Source organism: Neodiprion pinetum, chromosome 4 (assembly GCF_021155775.2).
Source record: "Neodiprion pinetum isolate iyNeoPine1 chromosome 4, iyNeoPine1.2, whole genome shotgun sequence".
NCBI lineage: Eukaryota > Metazoa > Arthropoda > Insecta > Hymenoptera > Diprionidae > Neodiprion > Neodiprion pinetum.
The window spans coordinates 17,356,194-17,378,357 of NC_060235.2; the positions used below are offsets into that span (position 1 = coordinate 17,356,194).

At 42.9% G+C, this 22,164-nt stretch overlaps 1 protein-coding gene across 5 annotated transcripts; it reads left to right on the forward strand.

Moving 5' to 3' along the window:
• The first annotated feature begins 18,470 nt into the window (after positions 1–18,470).
• On the forward strand, positions 18,471–21,943 carry LOC124216484 (uncharacterized). Of its 5 annotated transcripts, XM_046621042.2 has the most exons (6): positions 18,475–19,636; positions 19,704–19,827; positions 19,909–20,080; positions 20,153–20,369; positions 20,493–20,651; positions 20,777–21,943. In XM_046621042.2, exons 1-5 carry the CDS (start codon positions 19,407–19,409, stop codon positions 20,617–20,619), a joined length of 870 nt encoding a protein of 289 aa, XP_046476998.1. In that variant the 5' UTR covers positions 18,475–19,406; the 3' UTR covers positions 20,620–20,651; positions 20,777–21,943. The 5 variants fall into 5 exon arrangements, with proteins under 5 accessions (XP_046477000.1, XP_046476998.1, XP_046476997.1 ...); XM_046621044.2 differs by having other exon boundaries at positions 18,471–19,636; positions 19,909–20,076; positions 20,493–21,943; XM_046621041.2 differs by having other exon boundaries at positions 18,476–19,636; positions 20,493–21,943.
• The last annotated feature ends 221 nt before the right edge of the window (positions 21,944–22,164 follow it).

Genomic DNA, 22,164 nt, shown 5'->3' on the forward strand with positions numbered 1-22,164 from the left:
CGAGTGGAGCCTGTTAGAGGCGAGATATTACGGCCTTTTAGCGAGTTATAAATATAATACGACATAATGAAATATTATTGCCGAGCGTCTTCGGGGCTGGATGGTAGGTATGGTCGGACGGTTTGGGGTAGAGAGAGGTAAACGCGTGCGACGATGGTAAAGATCGCGGATATCGCACTCGCGGGTTTGAAAACGGCGACGAGATGGAGAAAACCTGCAGAGAGAACCCTGAACTGTCCTGACATTTATACGCGCGCAGCGTGAGGGGCGGGAGTGACATTAAACTCGGGGTTGTTCTCGCCCTCCTCAAACCAGGGAAAATCGAGCCCCTTTCGACCTGGCATTTCGCCCTAATGCCACACCGAGAGATCCTAAACGTCTCGACTCCGATCCACGTTGTAATCATAACCCGGAAACGATGACGAGAATTTATAGATGATGAGGCAGAAGAAGGCTTGACACACACGTGCATCGCAAAACTGCCGAAAAGCATTTTTATTACTGTAAGAATAAAGATAACTACCGAATCGTGGAAAATGCTAATCTATAGAAAAAATCCTCACTCTCACAATTTACACTCGTGTTACGCACGGCAATTATATCCGACTGCCGAGAATCTTAGTTGTTAAAATTTTTCACTCTCCTAGAAGACAGGCAAAAATTTGTGTAGGTATAGACAAAAGTTTGGTAAGTGGGTTTAGTCACGATCTTGACCGTCGGTGTCCAGTTCTCATTTCCCAGGCCCGAGCTCGTTCTTGACCGCAGCGTTGGTGTCTAATTACTCGAAATTTATTACACCTTTACATTACGGTTGTAAACCGACGAATTTGGATGGAGCTGAAATCCCGGGTCATTTCTCGATCTCAAGTACACGTTGGTACCATCGGAAGTAGAGGGGATAAAAGCGAGCGTATATTTTAAATTCGCGTATAATGAATACCTGAGTCAGTTTGGCGGATAGGTATGTACGATACGTTCTCTTCCCAAGCCTTAATACGATCCGCGGTATAAGATCCTCGGGGGACTTTCATTAGGGGAATTTACAGGATAGATATCCTGGCGTCACTGGAGCCGCTTCCCTTCGTTTCCCTTCCCTTTCTTCCTTCCGTCCACCCTCTTTCTCCAGAGCCCGGTAAATCACTCGCGTTAAACGGCTCCGCCGAATTTCTCCCTGCCCGCCCCCTCAGAACTAAACGCATAACGTGGCAAAGACGAGACTCTCAGGTGAAACGCGATTAAAAATATTAACCCAATTAGTGTAATCAAACAAACGTGACGAACACACGCGTGCGTGGAACTCAAGGCGCACCCTGAACGCCTCGCCCTACTAGCCTCGTGACTAGTTTGTATGTACGTCATGAACATCCTTCGAACCGTCAACCAGCTCCAAGGACAGTTGAACTATTTTCCGCGTCCTACACTTCGAACGAATAACTTCTGACAGTATTCCAGCAATTTTTCCTTCCTACTATTTTTTGAATCCGTTTTAATTCATTCTGAACTTTCGACGCAAGCTGCAGCGACCTGTATCGACGCACAATAATTAACTTTTCGACGTACCTATTGATATGCACGAATCGATTTGTAGGATATTCCATGTGGACAAAACGTCTGATGTACGAGTATCTTATTATAGGTAAGAATACATATACACTCAATTAATTAAGGCTACTATACGAGAGAAGAGTATACGGCTTCATTTGTTTATATACCAACACACGTGTTCGAAATTGTGTTATAGACGTATATGTGCATGGATTGAAAGACGAGGCGGAGGAGGTTGCGTGGGCAGTGAAAATAGCCCATAGAAACAAGCCAAGCCAAGGCAAGTCAAGCTGAGAATTAATGCGGCTTCTTCATCGTTATAGCTCATTGCGTGTGGCTTACGTATTCTATATACTGCACGTATACATGTAGAATACGTCATGCGTTGCCTCCGTTAACGTATAAACGTAACGAAAAGTAACGTTGTTTCCGAAAAGGGAACGGAAGTCACCAAGACGTATGGTGTGCTCGGCATATCGACAATCGATTATAAGGGGTATCTGGGTGCATCTGTTCGTACATAAATTGTACTTATTACGGATCGCTCTTCAAGCTTGCAGAGAATCCAGTCAGAAATGCCTGCTAGTGGATTTTCAATTATCATTTACGATTCAAGCGACGGTGAAAGAATGAACCAATGAGCGAATGAATAAATGAAAGGAAAAAACGAGCAAGAAAAATCGCAGGAACAGTACGAAAATTGAAGGGCATCCGTTATATAATCGGACGGATTCACAAAAACGCTGGACTCGATCGGTTTGTTCTCGGAAATCGAAGACACAATGCGCTAAATGGGTTTACGTATTCGTAAACTGTAAGGGAATTGAGGGGTGCGCCAGAATATCGTACTCCGTGTTTCGGGCCAACGTATATCAGCAGGACTGCCTCGTTCAATGGTTGTATCGGTATACGTACAGGCGTACCTATACACTGCATTGTACAGGCACCAAACGAGCGAACGAACGAACAATTCCATGTACGTGCAAGGGAAGGGCCCGACCTTTTATAACCTGTCAACGACAGACATACGAACGAGTCATTGTGCGATCGTTACAGGTAAAAGCGATAAGACTTGAGTACGAAATATTGCTACCAGCCGAAAGATCCAACTTCTATCTAAAAGCTGAACGACTGTTTCTTCGAACGGATTTGGAATTACGTTCGATTGCAGAATTGCAAAGGACACGGAAAGCTTTTTAACTGGTAAGTTCATGAAGCTACTTGTAAAGCCTCCAGCCTCCAGTTCGCTCAAAGACGAACATATATTTATAGGATGGGATCTCAACCCACCTGCATCCGTATTCGGTATATTGACGTTTAAACGTCGTCGCCGTGAAGTACGGGGTGTCTTATTAAACCGGTGAAGGTAAAGGGGTGTAAGTTACGGATGGCATCCCAAGAGCCGATCCCAACTGCTAGTGGTACCTTCTCGCTGGCAACTAAGTACTAACTATGCATCCAACTGAGTAAGTAAGTAGGTAAGTAAGCAGGATACGCCAAGTTGTACACGAAACCGATCTTGATAATGACTGATAGATGTTGAGTTTGTTAGTTCAATTGTTTACGTATCGAAGCGTCGGGTGACGTTATGTTTCAATCTGGGAACGGAACCTGAAGATCAACGCGTGGAGAAAAATGAAAGAGGAATTTTAACATCGGGAGACGATGAAGAGGAATGAAGATCGTGACTTGAAATGACTTTAAGTCAATTCCCAAAATTTTTTCTACGTGTATTTTGACCCTAAATTTGAGTATGGTTACCAGCAATGGTGCATATTCAAAAGGATCTGAAAAAATTAGACTATACGATTGAGAGTATCATAGAATAATATCGATATGAGCGAAGGCTGTGAAGAGCGTATAATAAAATTCATCGTTTTTATTGTCAGGTAGAGGGAAAATGTGGCAAATGAATGAAGTGATGGTTTAGCACATTATACTGACGCAATGCCAGCTTCAGTTATAGGAACAGCAGTTACTTGAGCTGAGCGTAAACCTTCTTTGTCACGTTTGCACGGGTGAGTGAAATAAGGTAGAACCTTATGCCGGGACGTGTTGGACTCCTGCTGAACCGTAAAGCGCATCACCATTTCACTAAAGGGCGTTCAGGGGACGAATTTAACCACCCCGAGACCCGACGCCAGTTTCAAAATGTCAAACCAAAGAACGGCGCGAAGGTCTGACGTGGAGTGAAAACCAAAACGAGTGTCGCGGTCATTAATTTTACAGTATCTGGCACAAAGAGGTGTACAAAAGACGAGAGTAATGTAAATTTTGGTAACGGATATCAAAAGAAGATGATTTCTGATTCATCTTTTTAAGACGTATATCATTCCATTTTCCTTCTTTGTGCGGTTCTTCTTTCTCTTCTGATTCCGTATCATGGGATATTAAAAGTCTGACGATGAGAGGATGAGATGAACTTCCAAGTCATCGATTACAACCGGATCGATGAGCTTCTTGAACAAAGTTTATGTACTTATACCAACTGGTTGGCTACGGTTATAACTTGCCTACACACTGACGCATCTATGACAGCTAGAAGCTGAATCACCTGTTCAAACAGTTCTCCCTTTCCTTCCTTTTCTCACTTTCAACATTTTATCTTCAATTCGAACAATTGTCTTTACTCGGCATCGGCGTGTGGACGGTGAAGTGTCGGTAAGAAGAAGGAAGAAAGAAAGAGGTGAATGAATACTTTTAACTGCCTTTCCTCCACAACTCAAAGACACTAACTCAATCCGTATGAATCGGGTAAATCAGTCAGGTGGATATGTAATTCAATAAAACGCAGGTACAGGTATACAGAGTAAACACGCAAAACCATGGAGAAAAAACAATACTCCGTATACATATATACAGATATGTGTACAGTAGTGTACACGATGTAGCGAATAGAGGCAGTTAGGCAGTGCGTGTTCTTTCGCGTATAAATCTGCAGGGGATGAACAAGGGAGGAAGGGGGAGGCGTGCAAAGTTAAAGGTTGCGCAATGCGGTGTCTTTTGTGCCGAAAGGTCCGTGCAAAGAGCCTTTGCGTAACAACTGCTCGAGGCACCCACGCCTACATTATTATATACGCATAATACCCCGTTACATGCCCATTTCGCGATAACACATAGGCAGGTATATGCGCAGTGTACACGAGATGTTGTATTACATCAGCGGGTACGATTGCGTAACTTCGCCCTGCTGATCGCGGCCGAGTCCTTAGCCTCTGCAGTGCTTGTTGCGTGCGCATTACGTAAAGGAGATAAGTATGTACAACATACGCTGAATCAAAATGTACATTCTGCATAAATGAACGCCAACTCCGGTGTCTGATCGACATGTCAGCTGGCCAACGCGCGATGCCCATTTCAAGGAGGCAGATGGGACCAGAACCCCTATCTTGTCGGTCTGCACCTACACGTATGTCCTATTCCCCTACCACCGCCGACAAATTAACACGCCAACACCTGCTGCTGAACTGCTGCTGAACGATTCTTACTAGAAACGTCAATTTTTTACTTTTATTTCTTCGTCTTTCCTTTCTTATATATTACTCGATGGATCTGAACGTCGATTTTGAAACGTTGACGGGTTGCAAGAAGAAGAGAAAGAAGAACCGGCTGAGTATAAAGAAGGATCTCAGCAACGTGGTGTCGTATTCCGATATCCTGGATATCTACCAACTGTTCTTGCAATGTCTGCATAAATTTGACATTTCTCAATTTCAGGATAAAAGGTTTTCGGACAATTTCAGATTAAGATTTCCGATAGCTTCGTTTCAAATGGTTTCAAAGGATTTCACAAGATTCAGTAAGTTGGGAACTGTGGTACTTGAACTGTGGAAAAAAGTTATAAAGCAAAGCATGATCAAATTTAAGAAAATAATCACATCAATGTCGAGTTTTCTTATGTATCTAATAGAATATTTAGTCATAACTAAAGTCATTGTTACCTTGATTCAATAAACATGTTTTTAGTTCTCTAAGGAAGGCCGCCCTCAGTGCCAAAACGTCAAAAATTTGACTTTACATTCATTAACCTTCGACACCGAGAACTTCTACACATACAATCGCATCAAGCTCGTGAAATTTCAAAAATATTAATTACGGAAAATCACACGCAATGTTTTATTCTTACCCATCTCCATATCGAGGATAGCTTAATTTCGTTGTTGTTCATCATCCTCTGGTCGTCTTGTAGATAATTGTCGACTCATTATCTGCCTCGTAGAAACATCCCTGAAACAAACGAAAAAAACATTTTTTACAATCGATACATCCCCTCATCAAAAACGCAAATTTTTAACCAACATTCTTAATTGCATATTTCTTAAGTAACTGACATAAAAAACTTGAGGCATATATGGATTATTGCTGAAACCGGTGATGAAATGAGAACCGTGATCTAATTAGCAATATTAGTTTTAAATGCTAGAAGCAGCTGGTCAAATCACTATATGAACAGAAACGGTACATCAAAATATCGAAGATAAATGAACAAAAACACTAGATTAAAAGAATTTATATTTTTTATTATTAGTATACAGTAGACAGTAAAATAAGGCAGAAAAAAGACAGAATGGGCTTAAGCAAGGACAAATGTCTGAAAATATTTCGGCGACTTTCATTCCGTCCAGGTCTATGCACTATAATTTTCTTTGAATAAATAAATTGTAAATTGAAATTGAAATTGAAATTCTTCCAAACGTGTATAAATCGAAACTAATCGGTCAAACGATTTGAAAATTATTGTCCTGTGTAACGCGAGAAAGCCGAGGCCGCAAATCTTTGCCGTCGAATAATTTAAGCTGCTATTACCCATTACTTTCCGAAGAGCAAAACGAAACGAATCCGATCTCAAGTCGAACAAGCTGATTGTGAGATGAATAACACAGTGGACACAATGATGATCGAAGGATGAGGAGGAGACGAGTTAAACATTCGCTCCGGGCAGATCCTCGGCTCTCGAGATGAGGAGATGGGGGCACAATGGGTTATTATGGGGGTGCGCGTCACGGCACGTGCCGAGCCACGTGCTGCAGCCACGAGGGCAGGCGCTATGGGTTTGAGAATTCGCGACACAGACGGCCGGGTGGAAACCCCGTCACGGCTCATTTGCGACCTTTTCACTTGCAGCGGTGCCGGTTTCCGCACCTGCTGTACCGAGCCTAGGTATAATACACAAATCAGCAGCAGAAGCCCGAACACTCGATTCACGCGCGCCAAATCATCCTCATTATTGCAAACGACAACTATTACAATCCTGGCTGAAGTTGGCAGTTCAGAAAACAGAGGATTGAATAATAGCCTGTCTGCGCGGGTAACCGTGCGAAATTTCAATTGACAGATCGGTTCGAATGTTTCGAATTTCGCATTGGTTGGGCTGAAATTGAGAAGACGTCGGGACCAATTGTGGACAATTCTGCGAATATTAACTTGAAAGAAGAAAAAAAAAATATGTTTGTTTTCTTAAAGGTTAAAGGGAGTGTTTTTTTAGTCCGCATCAGCTGAAGAACGACGGTTGAATCCCTGTTAATTTATTCACTATTCAAGATACCGGGAGTAAATATTTTTCCCTCGTGACCAAGTTTCGGATTCCTTTTTTTTTTTTTTTGTTGCTCTCCCTTCTTTTATTTACACAGTTTGAAATTAATTCAAAGACTTGTTACCTACAGTTGTTGTTGTTGTTTGCGACTTTCGGACATCAAAGGAATCCGGCGGGCAGGTTGACGGGTGGGGTAAATTACGCACAGGACTGTGAGAGAGAAAATAGGAGAGAGGGAGAGAAAGAAAAATTAGGGGTACTGCCTCGTTTGCGGACTTATGCAAAGTACACAGGTGAGTGGTTATAACAGGGAACGGCAAAGTTGTCCTTTAAACTGGTCTCACCACCGCGAGGGTAGTGATTTAATCGTTTCGTTCCAACTCTGCAGCGCGAACCGTTTTAAAATTGTATAACATGTACAGCAATGAACGATAAAGTTACACGGATGTGAAAAAAAATTTCTGTTACGATTCCACGCGATCTACAGGCGCAAAAATTAGGAGTTTTTCCAATGCAAGGCGAAAATTTTACCCTGATTCGTGAAACTTGCGAAATGAAAATTTTTATTTTATTGGCGAGTGGTGGTGTTCCGAATCACGGCGGATTGTTTGTTTCCTCGAGCAAAAATATCGTAAAATTATTCACGCTTATATAACCGAAGCGGAGGCTAGTATGATTTTTGAATAAAAATTAATGCTCGAGAAATAGGGGTAAAAGCATCAGCCTTGTAACTCCGCGGGTAGCAAAAGTTGAGAGCGGAAAAGTCGGACACGCGACGTTGCGTGTGTCACGATTGCGAGGCGTGTCCGTTTCTGTGTGCGAAGGTACAAAGTTGATTATATTCCCAATCAATTAATTGGGTTACGTTATGCTCGTCGACGAGCATCCGCGAGTCAACTTCAAAAATCGATGCGATACAGCTGCGCCCTTAAACCGTTAAGAACGACGTCGAAATCCACCCCCCCCCCCCCCAAAATTTTTTAAGAGAGGTGCAGCTCATTTTGCCGACCGAAGAAGAGATTGTTTCTATCATGTAATGTAAGAAGCATGTGAGTAATGTTATTTCGTTGATACGATGCGATAGCGTAGCTCCGCCGCCACTCCCTAAATCGAAATGAAAATTGACTTCCTTCGCATATCTTATACCCTCCGCTGTCTTCGTTTCTGCCATTCTTATTGTCCGTGATATATTGAGAGGGATGATTCGACCCGCCTGCGTAACCCGAAACCTCTTATTTTTTTTTTTTTTTTTCGTTCTCCTTGATACACGTTTCAGTGCTTAAAAACCGGCGCTGATATTGCAGAGTAATAACGTCTCAGCCCTTGGAGTTCTATTATAATTGCAAAAGGTTACTCATAACGAAGAGTAAAACATTATCCTTCCGCGTGCAAGGATAAAATATAATCTATCCGTAATTGTTGCCAAACCGCGGTTGAAAACTGTAAACCGATATCCGGTGCTTCTTGTTATACGTGTAAACCTCGACGTTGAATATACGCCCACCTTATACCTTATAGACTATACACACAATCTCTACGGAAGATCGTATCCTCCCATTATATTTTAATTTCTCCTCAACGATCCACGAAGCACGCAATTAGTAACGGATATCTGCAAGAGGAATTACATCAGCTTCGTCAAAAGCTGCAGAAACTTGATGCGAAATAAGAAGAAGAATCATCCTTACACGCACAATATAAATAATATCAAGTCGCTGTAGCAAATTTCATTGTCAGTCAAGAAGTCGAAGATTAAAGAAAAAAAATTCATTCCTTTCATTGAATTCTGTAGCAATTTCAATTTGTTGTTTCGGGCGTCGGGACCGCGTCGATATAAGTTCGTGAGAAAATTCGGCAGCTCGGGAATTAGTACAGGAATGAGAGTTTAAGGTAAAAAATGGAGAAAAAATGGGTAAGGGGCGAAGGGGGGCGCAGCATTGTATTTAAACGAAAATGGAATAACGTGAGTCAGCTATTAGCGATCCGGGACAGAGAGTCGGACGCTGGTCATCGCGGGCGGATGGGTATGGCTGTACTCTGTAAGAGCGAATAACCTGCGCCCATCCATCCATCCGTCCATCCGTCCAACCACCCACACGGAATCGGTGGAAGGCGGCCCAACCCATGCGGCCATGGGTGCGGCCACTCCGGCTAATGCAGGGGTGCGCCTCTCTTTGGTATAAACCGGCGTAATAACGCCTTAAGTAATTGTACATCGCTACCTCGACGTTGTTTCGTATACCTACGACATAGACGCAGCGTTATGCCCGGTATGCCTTCTACATGCTGTATCTATATATATATAGGGATTTTGGTAAATTTTCTTGCAGGGAAAACCTGGAAAACCGGAGTCTCGGGGTGTTTGCAAGGAATCATTATTGAAAACCTCGAATTGTCAGGGGATTTTCAATTTGTTCGGAAAAAAAGACTGCAAGTATCGCGTTTCTATCGCGGGAATTAGAAATGATTTTCTGAGGTCGAGAAAATAAATTGGTTTAAACTGACTTTTTTGTAGATTATATTTTTTCTTCCGTTCGAATTTAATTTGAATCGAATATAGAGTTAATAAGCTGAACGATTTAGGTTTTAGTTACTTACGAGGACTGGGAATATGCCAGGGAAGACTAGGTTTTAAGTCCTGCCAAAACCTGGAAATGTTATGGAATTTTTGCCCTGAAAATTTGTGGCTAGCCTGTTTCGGTAAAAATTTTCAGGGAACGTATATTGCAATTTTAGGGACAGTGAAATCAGATCGACATTGTCGAGGATTTAAAATATTATGATACAACATTTTATCTTCCGGGGGTTTTCAGGTATTCGATGATAATCTATAAATATATATTCAGGGTTCTTTTGTTGTTATAAGAAAAACGATGGAAATTAGATAGAAATGCGATGTTATAGAAAGGATTTGTTCAATTTACCCAATATCACAATCTAATGTGGTGATAAGAGTTTAAAAAAAAAAAAAATTTTGTTACAGACAGTGTCATTTGATTCAACAGAGAAAAAAGCAATCACAGGAATAACTTGCTTTGTCAATAACTGAGATCGAATTTACTTGCATCAGAAAAAAAATTAGTTTTCTTGCTAAATTCGATGAAGTTTGAGATTTTTTTTTTTCACTTCCGAATGATATGAAGTAAGAAAAAATGAATATGTAGGATGTCAAAGCACGGAATGATCATCAATTTTATACCTCGGCTTTATGAATTTTTTCAAATTCTACGTTCTGAAATACGTGTTCACGTCTTTGGAAAGTCGGTTACATACACGCGACTGATTTACATTCGATCCCTGTCCATAAAAATCTTTAATTTTTCGGTCTATTTCCACATTTTTCTTCTGCTCCTTTTCACATTTTTGGGCTATACCTGCAGTGCGCGCGTGTCAACGTGTTAATAAAGGTTATACGGACTTGGCCCTAAGTGCCAGCAAACAAGGGCGAGGCGATCATCAGCTTGTAGTCACGCACTCACGCACACGCCTCTAACGACACGCGTAATCAAACACTGCGTGAACGGTCCAGGAGGCGGAGAATCGATCTGTCTCTTCGATGACCGTTCAATTTTGTAGAATATTCCGGTACGAAAGTGATTGAAAAACGCGAAGTGTGAGAAAATATTTGACTTCAGCTATTCCCGAAATTTTTATTCATAGTGTATCACGTGTGTAACAAAAGTAAAACTTTCTGAATTCCAAAAATTAACCCACTCGACTCGAGCATAACGCGTGACTTGTAATATAAATAAATTAGCCATACACACACAATAGAATTCACGTTACATTATTCTAATTGCAATTTTTTCCCGACCACATTTTCATAATTATTTTTCTTCCTATTTCCCTGAATGTTTTTTTTTTTTTTTTTTACTGTTTAAATTATGGCGCTGGTTGAAAGAATTAATGATTTAGGAAAACGCAGCTTGTATAAACGCGGTTTAAATTCGCATTAGACTATATATGGTGTAATGGTTGTGCGGCCGCGTTATCTAACAGACTGTATTGATTTTTTTTTTTACCCAACTGCATTATATACGCGCTTGTACAACTGTGGATGTACAACATAACAGTAAAAGAGCCTTAGAGTCTGTGGAGTGGGATACTACAATAATGAAATATCGATCGCGCGGTGAAATAAAAAATTCGAAAATCTTGATTTCCCCTACCGAAGTTATAGCGCCGACATTCCAAGTGTGATTTTTGTGTTCCTAGGGTGCGATAAAGTCGAGAGAAGATTGGATCAATAAACTTTAAAGATAAAAGAAAATTTTCACAAAATTGCTGTCGAAAAACTTTGACTTTCGGTATGGGAATCGCCGTAGGCTTTATACGCGTCAACAAACTTCTTTATATTGTTTTTAAGGAATCATCGTAGTGTAACGCGATTGTCGAATTAGCCTATTGTTTCGACAGATTTGTATGAAAAAAAAAAAAAAAATGTGTAAATTTCAAAAACAAAACTAAAGCTTCCATAGCAAGATAAAGAATGGCATGAAGAAATTCGTTGTGTAGAAATTTGAAACGGATAGCTGGGAAACTCTTCCTTTGAGAGTATCCACCGTTTTGAAAAACCACGTTTCGAGAAAACCGTTAGGAAAAATGTAAGAAAACAATGTACGTTTAATAATTAATTTATAATTTGTTCTTCGCGAGTGTTCTGACTTGAAATTAAAAAATCAGACTGATCAGCGTATTTTAACCGTCGAAAACCATCGCGAAATTTAGCTATTTTTCGACCCGTTACACTAGGATGATCCCTTAAGGATCCCCGAAAGCCAGCAGAACCCCATCGGATACAATACACGTAGGTGTAAGTGTAAGCCAGTGTACCTACAGGACTCGTTTGTATCGGCATCTGCATCCATCAAACAGGATCTCTGCCTGCGTGAATATACTATATAACATAAACGTTGAACAAGAAAATGTTGAGTTTCTTCGCCTAACTCCCAGAAGACAATTGAAAAGTTATACAAAATTTTCAATTGAATTGTATTGTATACTATATTTAGATAAACGATCCGCTGTGTTTATTACTTGTTATTTGGAAATTCTGACAAGATCAGGAGATAGAATTATTTTTCTTTATTGTTTCTGTACTTTCTTCTTTCTTCTTCTTCGTAGTTTAGTTCTTGTTTGGTATACAAAATACGACGTGTACAACTTTTGACGCGAACTTTTCGAAGAAAGAGAGATAGGGAGAGTGTGGCAGAGTAATAAAAAATGAATAAATAAAAAAAAAAAAGTACTTAGATGTAATAAAGTTTTACGAGAACGTTTCATCGTTGTTTATTTTCCCTAATTGAATATATACAGTTTATAGCTGTAACACAGCTGCGTTCGCAACTTGTTTACGTATATCGCCTGTAACGTGTAAAATGACGTAGATATCTATAAGGAGGATGAAAATTAGCATGCAAATCCTGTCTAACGGCAGCTTCTTGCCGTTACACTATATCTAGATTCTGAACTACGCTTCTTGTATACGTATACACATATATGTACACCCTGTGCGGTAAATAACGAATTAACAGCGATGCATCGCTGCATGCACAGACAGATCAAGCTTCGTTGCATGTGAAAGTTGTTGTAGCTAACAGGCAACGATATCGTCCCACGCAGCTGCGGTCATCCGCGCGATAAAATAAGAAGCAGTGCTACCTATAATTCATCAGTGTCTGAGTTATTACGCGGTGACTAATTTAGGAAATCAGCTGATCTCACATCTCAATCTAAAGGCATCGCCGATGACTTCGGTATGCTGAGTATGGAGTTTCCACACATGGGAAAAGTAGCGAAACACATTTGCAGATTGGACATTATTGGTAAACATAGACTTGAATGGAATCAGATTAAAAACTTTCGATGATTGTTATGGAGTCAGTAGCTTAATCGCCTCGAACTTTCTGCGTGTCTGTATCTATAAAATATTTTAACCATTTGCATTGTATTCAAAATTGATTTATTGTTTTTTTTTTTAGAGTTATTCCATTCATCCCAGCGTCGTCTTGCACTGCGGTATGGATATATTATCATTTTACAAAGGTTGAAAACTCACATCTTATTGTTAGATTAATAATGGTATCTAGATTCATTCGCGCAGCGATCGTTTATATTCGGGAAAAAATGGTAACAGAAGTCAATCGAGTCTCCATCATGAATGAGCGAAATGTTGAACTTCGAGATACTTTTGGTTTTATTGAAAAATCATGAATAAATGAGGTTAATGTGTTTCGAAAGTGCAAAGATAGAACGTTCATCAAAATACCATGTAACTGTGATAACGTAAATGAACAATCGGTTCCCTTCCGTTCCCACTTCTGTAACGAAGTCCATAACGTACGTGTCAGTTATTGACACGTGTAGACCTAATTATTCAGCCTTTCATTTTCCAATATTATAAATTTCATGGCGCAAATTTTTAATTCCTCGACAACTAAAATCAATTGCTACAGGGCTAGGCACTAGAAATTTATTTTTTAGTAAATAATTTTAGAACAATGGATCAAACAGATACAACCAATACAGTTCAACAATTGGGAAAGGATCAATAACTGGTAGACTTATCTTACCTGAAAAAATGACAAACTTTGGACAATTGGCAATTTGAAATTGCGCGTTAAAAATAAAATTGAGGAGAAATCACTCGCAAATTAATTTATCCATGCACAATTTCACCGAGATGTTCACGCGATTTATAAGCCGTGTCACGGCTGACGCGTGCTGCATAGGCTATAGTCGAGGTTTGCACAATGTGATAGGAGGAGGAACAGCCGCCCCGGCACGATGTTGTACATAAATACCGGCGAGCGTCCGAGGCTATAGATCACAACAACGTCACCCTGACAATTAATTACTGTCATTACCGCATCGCGCCGCACGTATAACGTTCAAGCTTTCAACTTTCAATAAAATTTGACAAAAGTTCGTTTATTCGTTCGTTCGTTCTCTCAACGCGGAGTAATTAAAAGCCCCTGTATACAGACCGCGTCAAGTGCTACTGGTGAAACATAAATTTATTCATCCCACAGGATATACGTTCTGCGAGTTTGAACGTCGCGAAAAATTGAGCTGCGCCTTTGACCCATCAAAGATAATATATCACATGATCATTGTCGGAATGAAGGAGTTAAATATTGGACAGAGTAACTGACGGTCGAATGGTCTAACGCGCATGCGCTAAAATTCTAGAGCAAAAGCAGCTGTTTTGTCAGGCTGACCAACCGTCATAAGTTCAGATTCGTGGATTCTTTAGCTAAAAATGTAATACTGGAGCGACAAAAAAATCGCACGTAACTTTCTAAAAAACGAAAATTTAGGTTTTGATATACTTTTCAATTTTACCATAGAAAAAACTGAGGAAAACATTTTTCTCAAGTTGACGGATTAATTTTCGGCGTCTAAAAAATAGCCGTAAAACGGCCGTATTCAAAAGCACGTACGGAGGGTAAAAAAACAATGATAGAGAAGTTTCTAAAAAAGTTAAATGAAGGTAAATTTGTGCTCTTTAAAACAACGCTTGGGATAATTGATTATCTTTATTTTTGAGTCCGCTATCTAACTTTTAGTGCGACAAGAAATTCCGACTGGTGTACCCAAACTTTTGGCCGGCAGTCTACGTAACCTTGAAAATGTTGGTCATCCTGACGAAAGAACTGCTTTTTTTTTTTTGCTCTATAATTTTAGCGCACGCGCGTTAGATCATTCGAACGTTAGCTAATCACTTTGTACAGTACCGGGAGTTTTTTGTTTTCAATGAAATTAACCATACCCATAGCAGTGCGAAATGCAGCTTCGATCGCCAATTTCGCTGTTTGACAGAAAACTCTCGGTACGTCGGTGCGAATGGCAAGTGGCAAGAGGAAGGGGGCAAGTTTTATTGCGTTATCGTCCAAATTCGAACCTAATTATTACAGAGAGTTCCCCGTGTCGTGGATGAGGGGAGGGTGACGTACCGGCCTTATAGCTGACATTAATCTTGATTAGAGGAAAGTGGAAGGCGTGCAGCGTTAGAAGGGTCGGTCGGTCGCCGTTTCATTTATATCAATAATAGATATATCTTCAAATTGAATATAGCCCCCTGCCGTCATGCAAGGGCCGACTTTCTTTATTAATCCGAGATGATACGCTTTGGTGCGAGAGTAGATAAAGCGTATCCGCAACCCGTGAAATAAATAAAGAAGAATATAATAAAAAGCAAGAGAATCGGACTGGTCGAAAGTTTCTTTCAATTTTTTTTGGCTTGCTTTTTTGCTCGAATTTTTCCCTCCCCCTCTATTTCCTCCAGCTTAAAATCGCGCTTGAATCAACAGAGTAGGCGAGAAAACAACGAGCCTTATATGAGTCAACTCATCGACATTGCTAAAACTGCGCGGTTACTCGAGGCCACGTCGTCGATTAGGAATCCTCAGATCTGTTACGTGTGTATAACAGAAATATCGTTACAATTTTTTATGTAGAGAAACTTAATGAATTCATATTTGACGGAGAAGAATTTCACCGTCCAATATGATTTTGGAAAGTGTTCATAGCGCTTTGTTTCTCTCTACGAGAGGAACGGGTTATACATATAGCCGACGCACCTGCATGCCGCTTTGTTTGATTCAATTCGTGCGATAATTGCCCGTTTCACGCGGCCTAACGAGCCTGGTACAGAGTGAATTCAACGTGAATTGAACGTGGGGTATAAATGAAAAGGGGGGGGATAGGTGAAAGAGGAAAAACGAAACGAGGGAAAACACACGAGACCCCCTATCCGCTTTGCTCCAGCGAGTCGGGTGGATTAAACCTGCTGAAGTCTCTCTCTCTCTCTCTCTCTCTCTCTTTCTCTCTAGTCGGCACTGACGCAGATTAAATGCCCAACTGTTGAGCAGATCGCGAATGATATCGCGAAGGAGACGACAAAAGTGGAATACGGATGGCTTACGACGCGACGGGCCAAAATCTGCATCGTGATTCAAAGTACGTAGCTCAAAAATCTCGGAAGAAGCTGGTTGATGATTTTCCAAGTGTCGTGCCACCGAAGTGGCACAACGACGCCGTAAAAACAAGGAGCCGTCAACCCGAGGACCGACTGTCGCTCTTTTCACTTTCATACTCAGACTCGGAGGGTTTCTTTTCCCGACATGCGGGCGTTTCGAGTCGCTTGTTACCCCGGCACCTGACCGCCTGACACGACGGTACGCATCGGATGGCCTCGTCAACGCCGTCGTTCAATCTGTATGGTAATACGTCCCCCGCAGGCCCGGGGTTTAGGACCCCGAAAAGATTCCCGGGTCAAAGAGACTGTCGTCAAGTTATCGCCCCGACGATTGACCCCCTAAACGAGGACCGTTTGTCGTTTTTGACGAGCGTCAAGCGCTGCGAAGGGAGAGTGAGAGGATAAGGAGCCGCCTTTTCTCCGACGCTCGAACATCGCCTGCACAAATGTCGCAGGAAATCACCATCGGAGATAGCTAAGAGTAGAACTTCTCACCGAGGCCATAAGGGCATGCTCGTACGCGTGAGCGATCGACTCTGATCCCCTTGTCGTGGAGACCAGAAGAAGGGACCCGGGAGGAGGATGTAATCGCAAATCTGAAGTGAAGCGTGACCGAATTCAGTACCCACGGATCATCGGGGCATCGTTGCAACGTTTAATATTTATGAACCGAACCTTAGTGGAAACGATACTACGCTTCGGCCGCTTATTTGCCGTGCAATTATCCTTGGAATCGGTAGCCCGTTACGCTGGTTAATAACGCCCAGTTTCCTGGGGCCGTGGGCGCTCCTTTTCTGCAGGCATGCAGGAACGACGACAACGCTGATGGCCTCTGTGGCCCGTATAAACGTCTACCAGACCTCTTTCCCTCCCTCCAACCCCGCCATTGTGACAATCTACTCCTCGCCCTCCTCGTCGAGCGGAGTGTGTCGTCTAAGAACCTCCCGGAAATGGATGACCGCCGGACGAATTTCCGCCGGTTAAAACGTACCCGGTTTTATACCACCCCCTGTAGCGGTGCCGTTATAATGCCTTACACATGTTTCGGTGGAAGCGAAGGGTGATTTTCTCGTGGGAATCCGGGAGAGGATCGCGTCTCTCGTCGGCGAAAATGACTCCGGAGTTTCCGTCGCCGATGATTCGACAGTCCTGAACGGTTACAGAGCCAATGCAACCGCGAGCTGCTCGCGACGAAACACTAGAATTGGAATGGTCCGAGAGGTTGGAGGCTATTAGGTATGGTTTAATAAAAGGAATTGGTACGGAATTGAATTAGAGTATATAGAGCGGGCGGTGGCCGGGGGTTACCGCAGAGAAAATAGGCATTAATTGAATCATGACACAATTACCGACCGATCGGAGTTGCGCGTGTGTGCGTTACAGAGGCTGTCCGGCACACGCGGGCAGACCGACTCGAATCTGGAGACGAGGGTGGCGGCGGTCGTGTTATGTGTGCGTGTATAACCGAATGGCCAGTCAGCCAATCATCGGCGAACCCACACCCGCGACATTCTACATACCTACATCTGCGTTTGTGTGTGCCAGCCGAGAAGCGGCCGGAGGAGAGAGACGGACAGAGTCTGGCCTCGACGGCGTTGTGTTTCTCGCTGAACCTATCTATTGATCGAAGCTCTGGGAGCCCAAAGTCACTGCCGACTGGCGTCAACCGGGTTTCGTGTCTCGTCTTTTCCTGCCCCACTATCCGTCCAACGCGTATTCCTGCCGTTCCGCGACGCGGTCTATGCCTTTCCCAAAATCACCCCGATCCTCCGTAATCAACGGTCCAAACCACCTTGCACCTGACCTCGAAATCCCCGGAAAAGTCGTAACTTTACTTCCTTCCCACTGTGCCGAGGATTCGAGTCTTGACCTTCTCCAACACCGGACTCTACCGAAGGATCGGGAACGACTAAGTTATGAATAAACAAGCCGCTTCGTCGAAAGTTTTAATATAGCTCTGAACGTCGCCGGCGAGAGGAACTTGGATGAACAACTACCAGGTTTTCATCCGATATTGCATGTATTCGAACGATAGGTGAACAAAAACGGAAATTGTAACGAGAAAACAGGCGATCCTGGACATCGTCGGGGTTTTTAGATCCGGGGATCAAGTCCGGAAGAGGTTTCGACTCTTCGACGATGATTTCGTGGACGGTATCCACGGTGAAATCGGGGTGAGAACGCTAATGGCTCCCGGACGTCGCATCGCTTCGCGGCCAGTAGAGCCCGTTTTCCGGCTGAAGTCCTGGCGACTATCCCCAGCGAGTCCGATACGTCACGTAACCCGATAATCCGAACGATCCGAGCTATTCGAAGCCCGTCAAGTCCGGAATGACGTATGCCTAGATAGGTTATACGTGTCACATACGAGAGAGTCGGTGAGTCCTGGACGGAGTAACTTAGCAACGCTTCAACGGGCAACAGCGGGGGGTTGGACCGAGAGTATCAACGTTTGAATTAAAATTCGACTCGTTGATATTCGTCATCGTCACGACCGTCATCGTCGTCTCAACTGACGCAGAGAGGCCGTTGTGAACGAGGTACGGGCGGCTACTTCCGCCGCGGAGGAATTGTCCGGATCAATGTAAGTCGCTGGTGGCATCCGTGCCGGCGCCTAGCAACAGGGAAAGCCTTTGGCTAAGGCCAGGCTGCGAACCGCGGTGAAAGAGAGGCTTGTGGCTCGGCGACTCATTGTCAGTTTGAGTGAAGAGCGGTGGAGCCAACCCCCCGAAATTGGCGCCGAATCGCGAGGTGCGAGGCACAAAAATCATGCGGAAGCCTCGAACCGACCAAACGGGGTGTCGATTCTCATCGGGCTGCGTTATGGGTAACCTACGGGTTATGAGATCGCGATGCTGATCTAATGCCGATTGATGGGACGAGGCGCGGTTAACTCTCGATCAATTATACCGAGTTTGTTGAATCGAGAATCGAGGATGGGTGTACGTGGGTAGGAAGGAAATTGTTTCGACCCTGACCACAGGAGAAGACACTAGTCGATTACGCAACGCGATAAACGGTAGAATATACGCCGGTGTAATTAATCGGTCCCAATTAGCGATGGATTCCCGAAACTCGAGAACGAGACAACAGCCGCAGAGGGGATGTAAAAAGTTCGGTCCCACCCACGCAGCGGCGGAACATCTCGATATGGACTCCGGGCTGTGACGAGGCGAATTGGCACTGCTTTTTGCGACGGTGATCCAGGGCGTATAAATTGAAGACGACGGGCGTGATCTTCGGCAGGGAAAGACAAGACGCGCTCGGTCTAGCACGACGACGACAACGAGCCTGCGAATCGTCCTCCTAAACGCACCTGGTGGGGCTCGCCGATCAAAGTATAAGAAGATGTCGCAGCCGGAACAGAACAACAGTATGCCGTACGAGCGTGAGATGTCGACCTCGAAGAGCAGCTCGCTGTTGCGCCTGAATCAGGAGGCCCGCGAATGGCCGGATCACGAAACGGACTCGGAGATAAGCGAGAACGAGTTCATAACCAAGGGCGCTTTCCTCCTGACGCCGAGCCACGAGCTCAGCATGGACAAGGCAGCGACCATCTGCGAGAAGATGAACTTTCGGTGAGCCGATCGATTCGTAACAGCGTTCAATCAATCCGTAACACGAACCGTCGCTAATCCGTTTCAGTGGCGCCTTTTCCCTGACCAAAACGGCGACTGGTATACTGTTCAAGTTCAGCAGCATCGACGACTTCCAAGCGGTCTTCAAAAAGGGATTCCACAAGGTGACCGGCGCCAGGTTCTACAAGAAGGTGAGTGAGCGGCGTCGGCTTTAGGCGCCCGTTTCATTTCCTATGTCTGCGTAATTTCCTACCGAGACAAGTAAAGATCAGCTTCCAAACGAACGTACGAAGGTGGCGATACCCTGTCGACCGGCCAAGATATTCACCGTCTACGTTCTCGATGTGCCGGAAGAAGTACCGGAGGACGACATAAGGCACGCGCTCTACAAGTATCGCTCGATCGTCGAGGTTACCAGACTGCCGTTGAACACCGGAAACGTTCGTGAGTCGATCATACAGTCCGCGTCCGGAAAGTTTGTTCGGTAACTCTGTTTATACCGTTTGCCAATTCCAGTCAAGGCCATAAACGACAAGATCAAAAGCGAGACCCAGAACTCGAACGAGGCCCCGACCATCTACACGGGTCCTCCGGTGATCCGAGTCACCCTGGCCAACGTCGATGAAACCTCGATGCTGCTGAGCCGCGGTCTCGATTTTTACGGTGCGACCTACTTCCCCACGGAAACTCCTCATCCGGCCTCTCAGCCCTTCGCAAAATTCAGGAACAACAGGTAGGCATGTGATGTAATGATAACGCTGAGAGTGTAAGCGACGTTATCGATTAACGGTCACGCCGATTCGCGGCTAGAGAGACGACGATGGAGTTTTGTTTGTGCAACCACTTTGGTTTTCAGATGGGCCGACGTCGCCTCACCGGGTACCGGTCAGCGAGTTCGAGACCTACTTCCGGTGTTCGACAACGCGGGTTTCAACAAATTACCACCGCCAACAAGCCGTACGATCAAACCGCCGAGGAACTAAACGATCGGAAGTTGCCAAAAATTGAAAGAGAAGCACGCGAACCATTCAGACACAGAATCGATGAAAAGACGGTCTAAAAAGATGATTTTTAAACAAAAAAAAAAAAATATAGATAGAGGATATTGGAAGGAAAATTTAACGGTTAGTTATGCGATAGCGGATATCAAGGAAATAGAGATGAAACATAGAACCTTTACGAAGAGAGTGAGAGATAAACGAAGAGGGGCATAGAACAAATCTTTGAGGAGGATGGAACTTGATCTACTTTGTCAGTCGCAATTCCGATGACAGCCCAGTTTTCGTCGTTGAACTTCGTCGTCCCACCGAGCTGTGACTGGAAAACGATTGATGACGCTGTAAGGGCTCGTGTTTTATTACACATGCATACCGGAGAACTTTGAACATCACCCGCGGTTATATATTTTCTCTCTGTTCTTTTCGCAATGGTGTTGCTTTCTCACCCTATTTTTTAAATTGTTTTGTTCATTTTTTACTTGTTTTCTCATCGGATCTCGTTAACATTCACTAGTTTAAAGAAACACACGCGCGAATTTGGAAAGAAAACGAAATGCAGAAAAAAAACGAACAATTAAAACGCAAAGTTGATGCTAACGACAAAGCTGAGAATTCGTTTGATCATTATAATAATATGACGATATAACAGCGAGGATAACGATAATCCTACCATTAATAATAATAATAATAATAATAACAGCGATAACAGTCATCGCGAACGGATTCATAATAATCGAATAATCGAATAATGATTCTAATTCTGATACTTCGATCGTTTTTCGAATTCTGTGTATGTATATTTAAACGTCGTTATAACTTTTTGTTTTCAAACTTCTATCCGCATTTGATATATTTTTTGTTCCACATAATCATTCCTGAAATATTTTTCTATTATAACAGAATTTTTACCGACGCACACAAGATGCGGAAATAAGAAAAATAAATATCATGTGAAATAGACAAGCGATGCAATGTACGCTATACCGTTCAAACTGTTCCTATGTGTATACACCGTGTAACATAAATATTACTACCTATATCTATCATATATACCCGATACTCGAGCGATCGATTGTGCAACCGATAATCAACGATCACATCATTATACATATACATTTATAACGATTTACCTCTCTTTATTATACATATATATATATACGTATATATATATATTATATATAAATAATAAGACAACGGCTTGAATATAATGACGTATACATGTCGTCGATACATTACGAATATAATAATCATGTCTGTAATTTAAACGTTGCATGCGAAATAAACGACCTTAATCGTATAATGATGATCATTACCCGGAGAAAGTTCTCTGTCGTTGATTGATACTAGCGAGAATTTATAAAACGATGACAGACTTGCAGATTTTTCGCACAGTGATTGAGTTCGAAGAACTGCGCAATTGCGTATTAGAATAGATGAATTGGTAATTTTTTAATTTCTCGACGAAGATGAAGATTGCGAAGCGTAAGGAAACGCCGATTCTTTCGGTAAAGACTCCGAGTGGACGTGAGG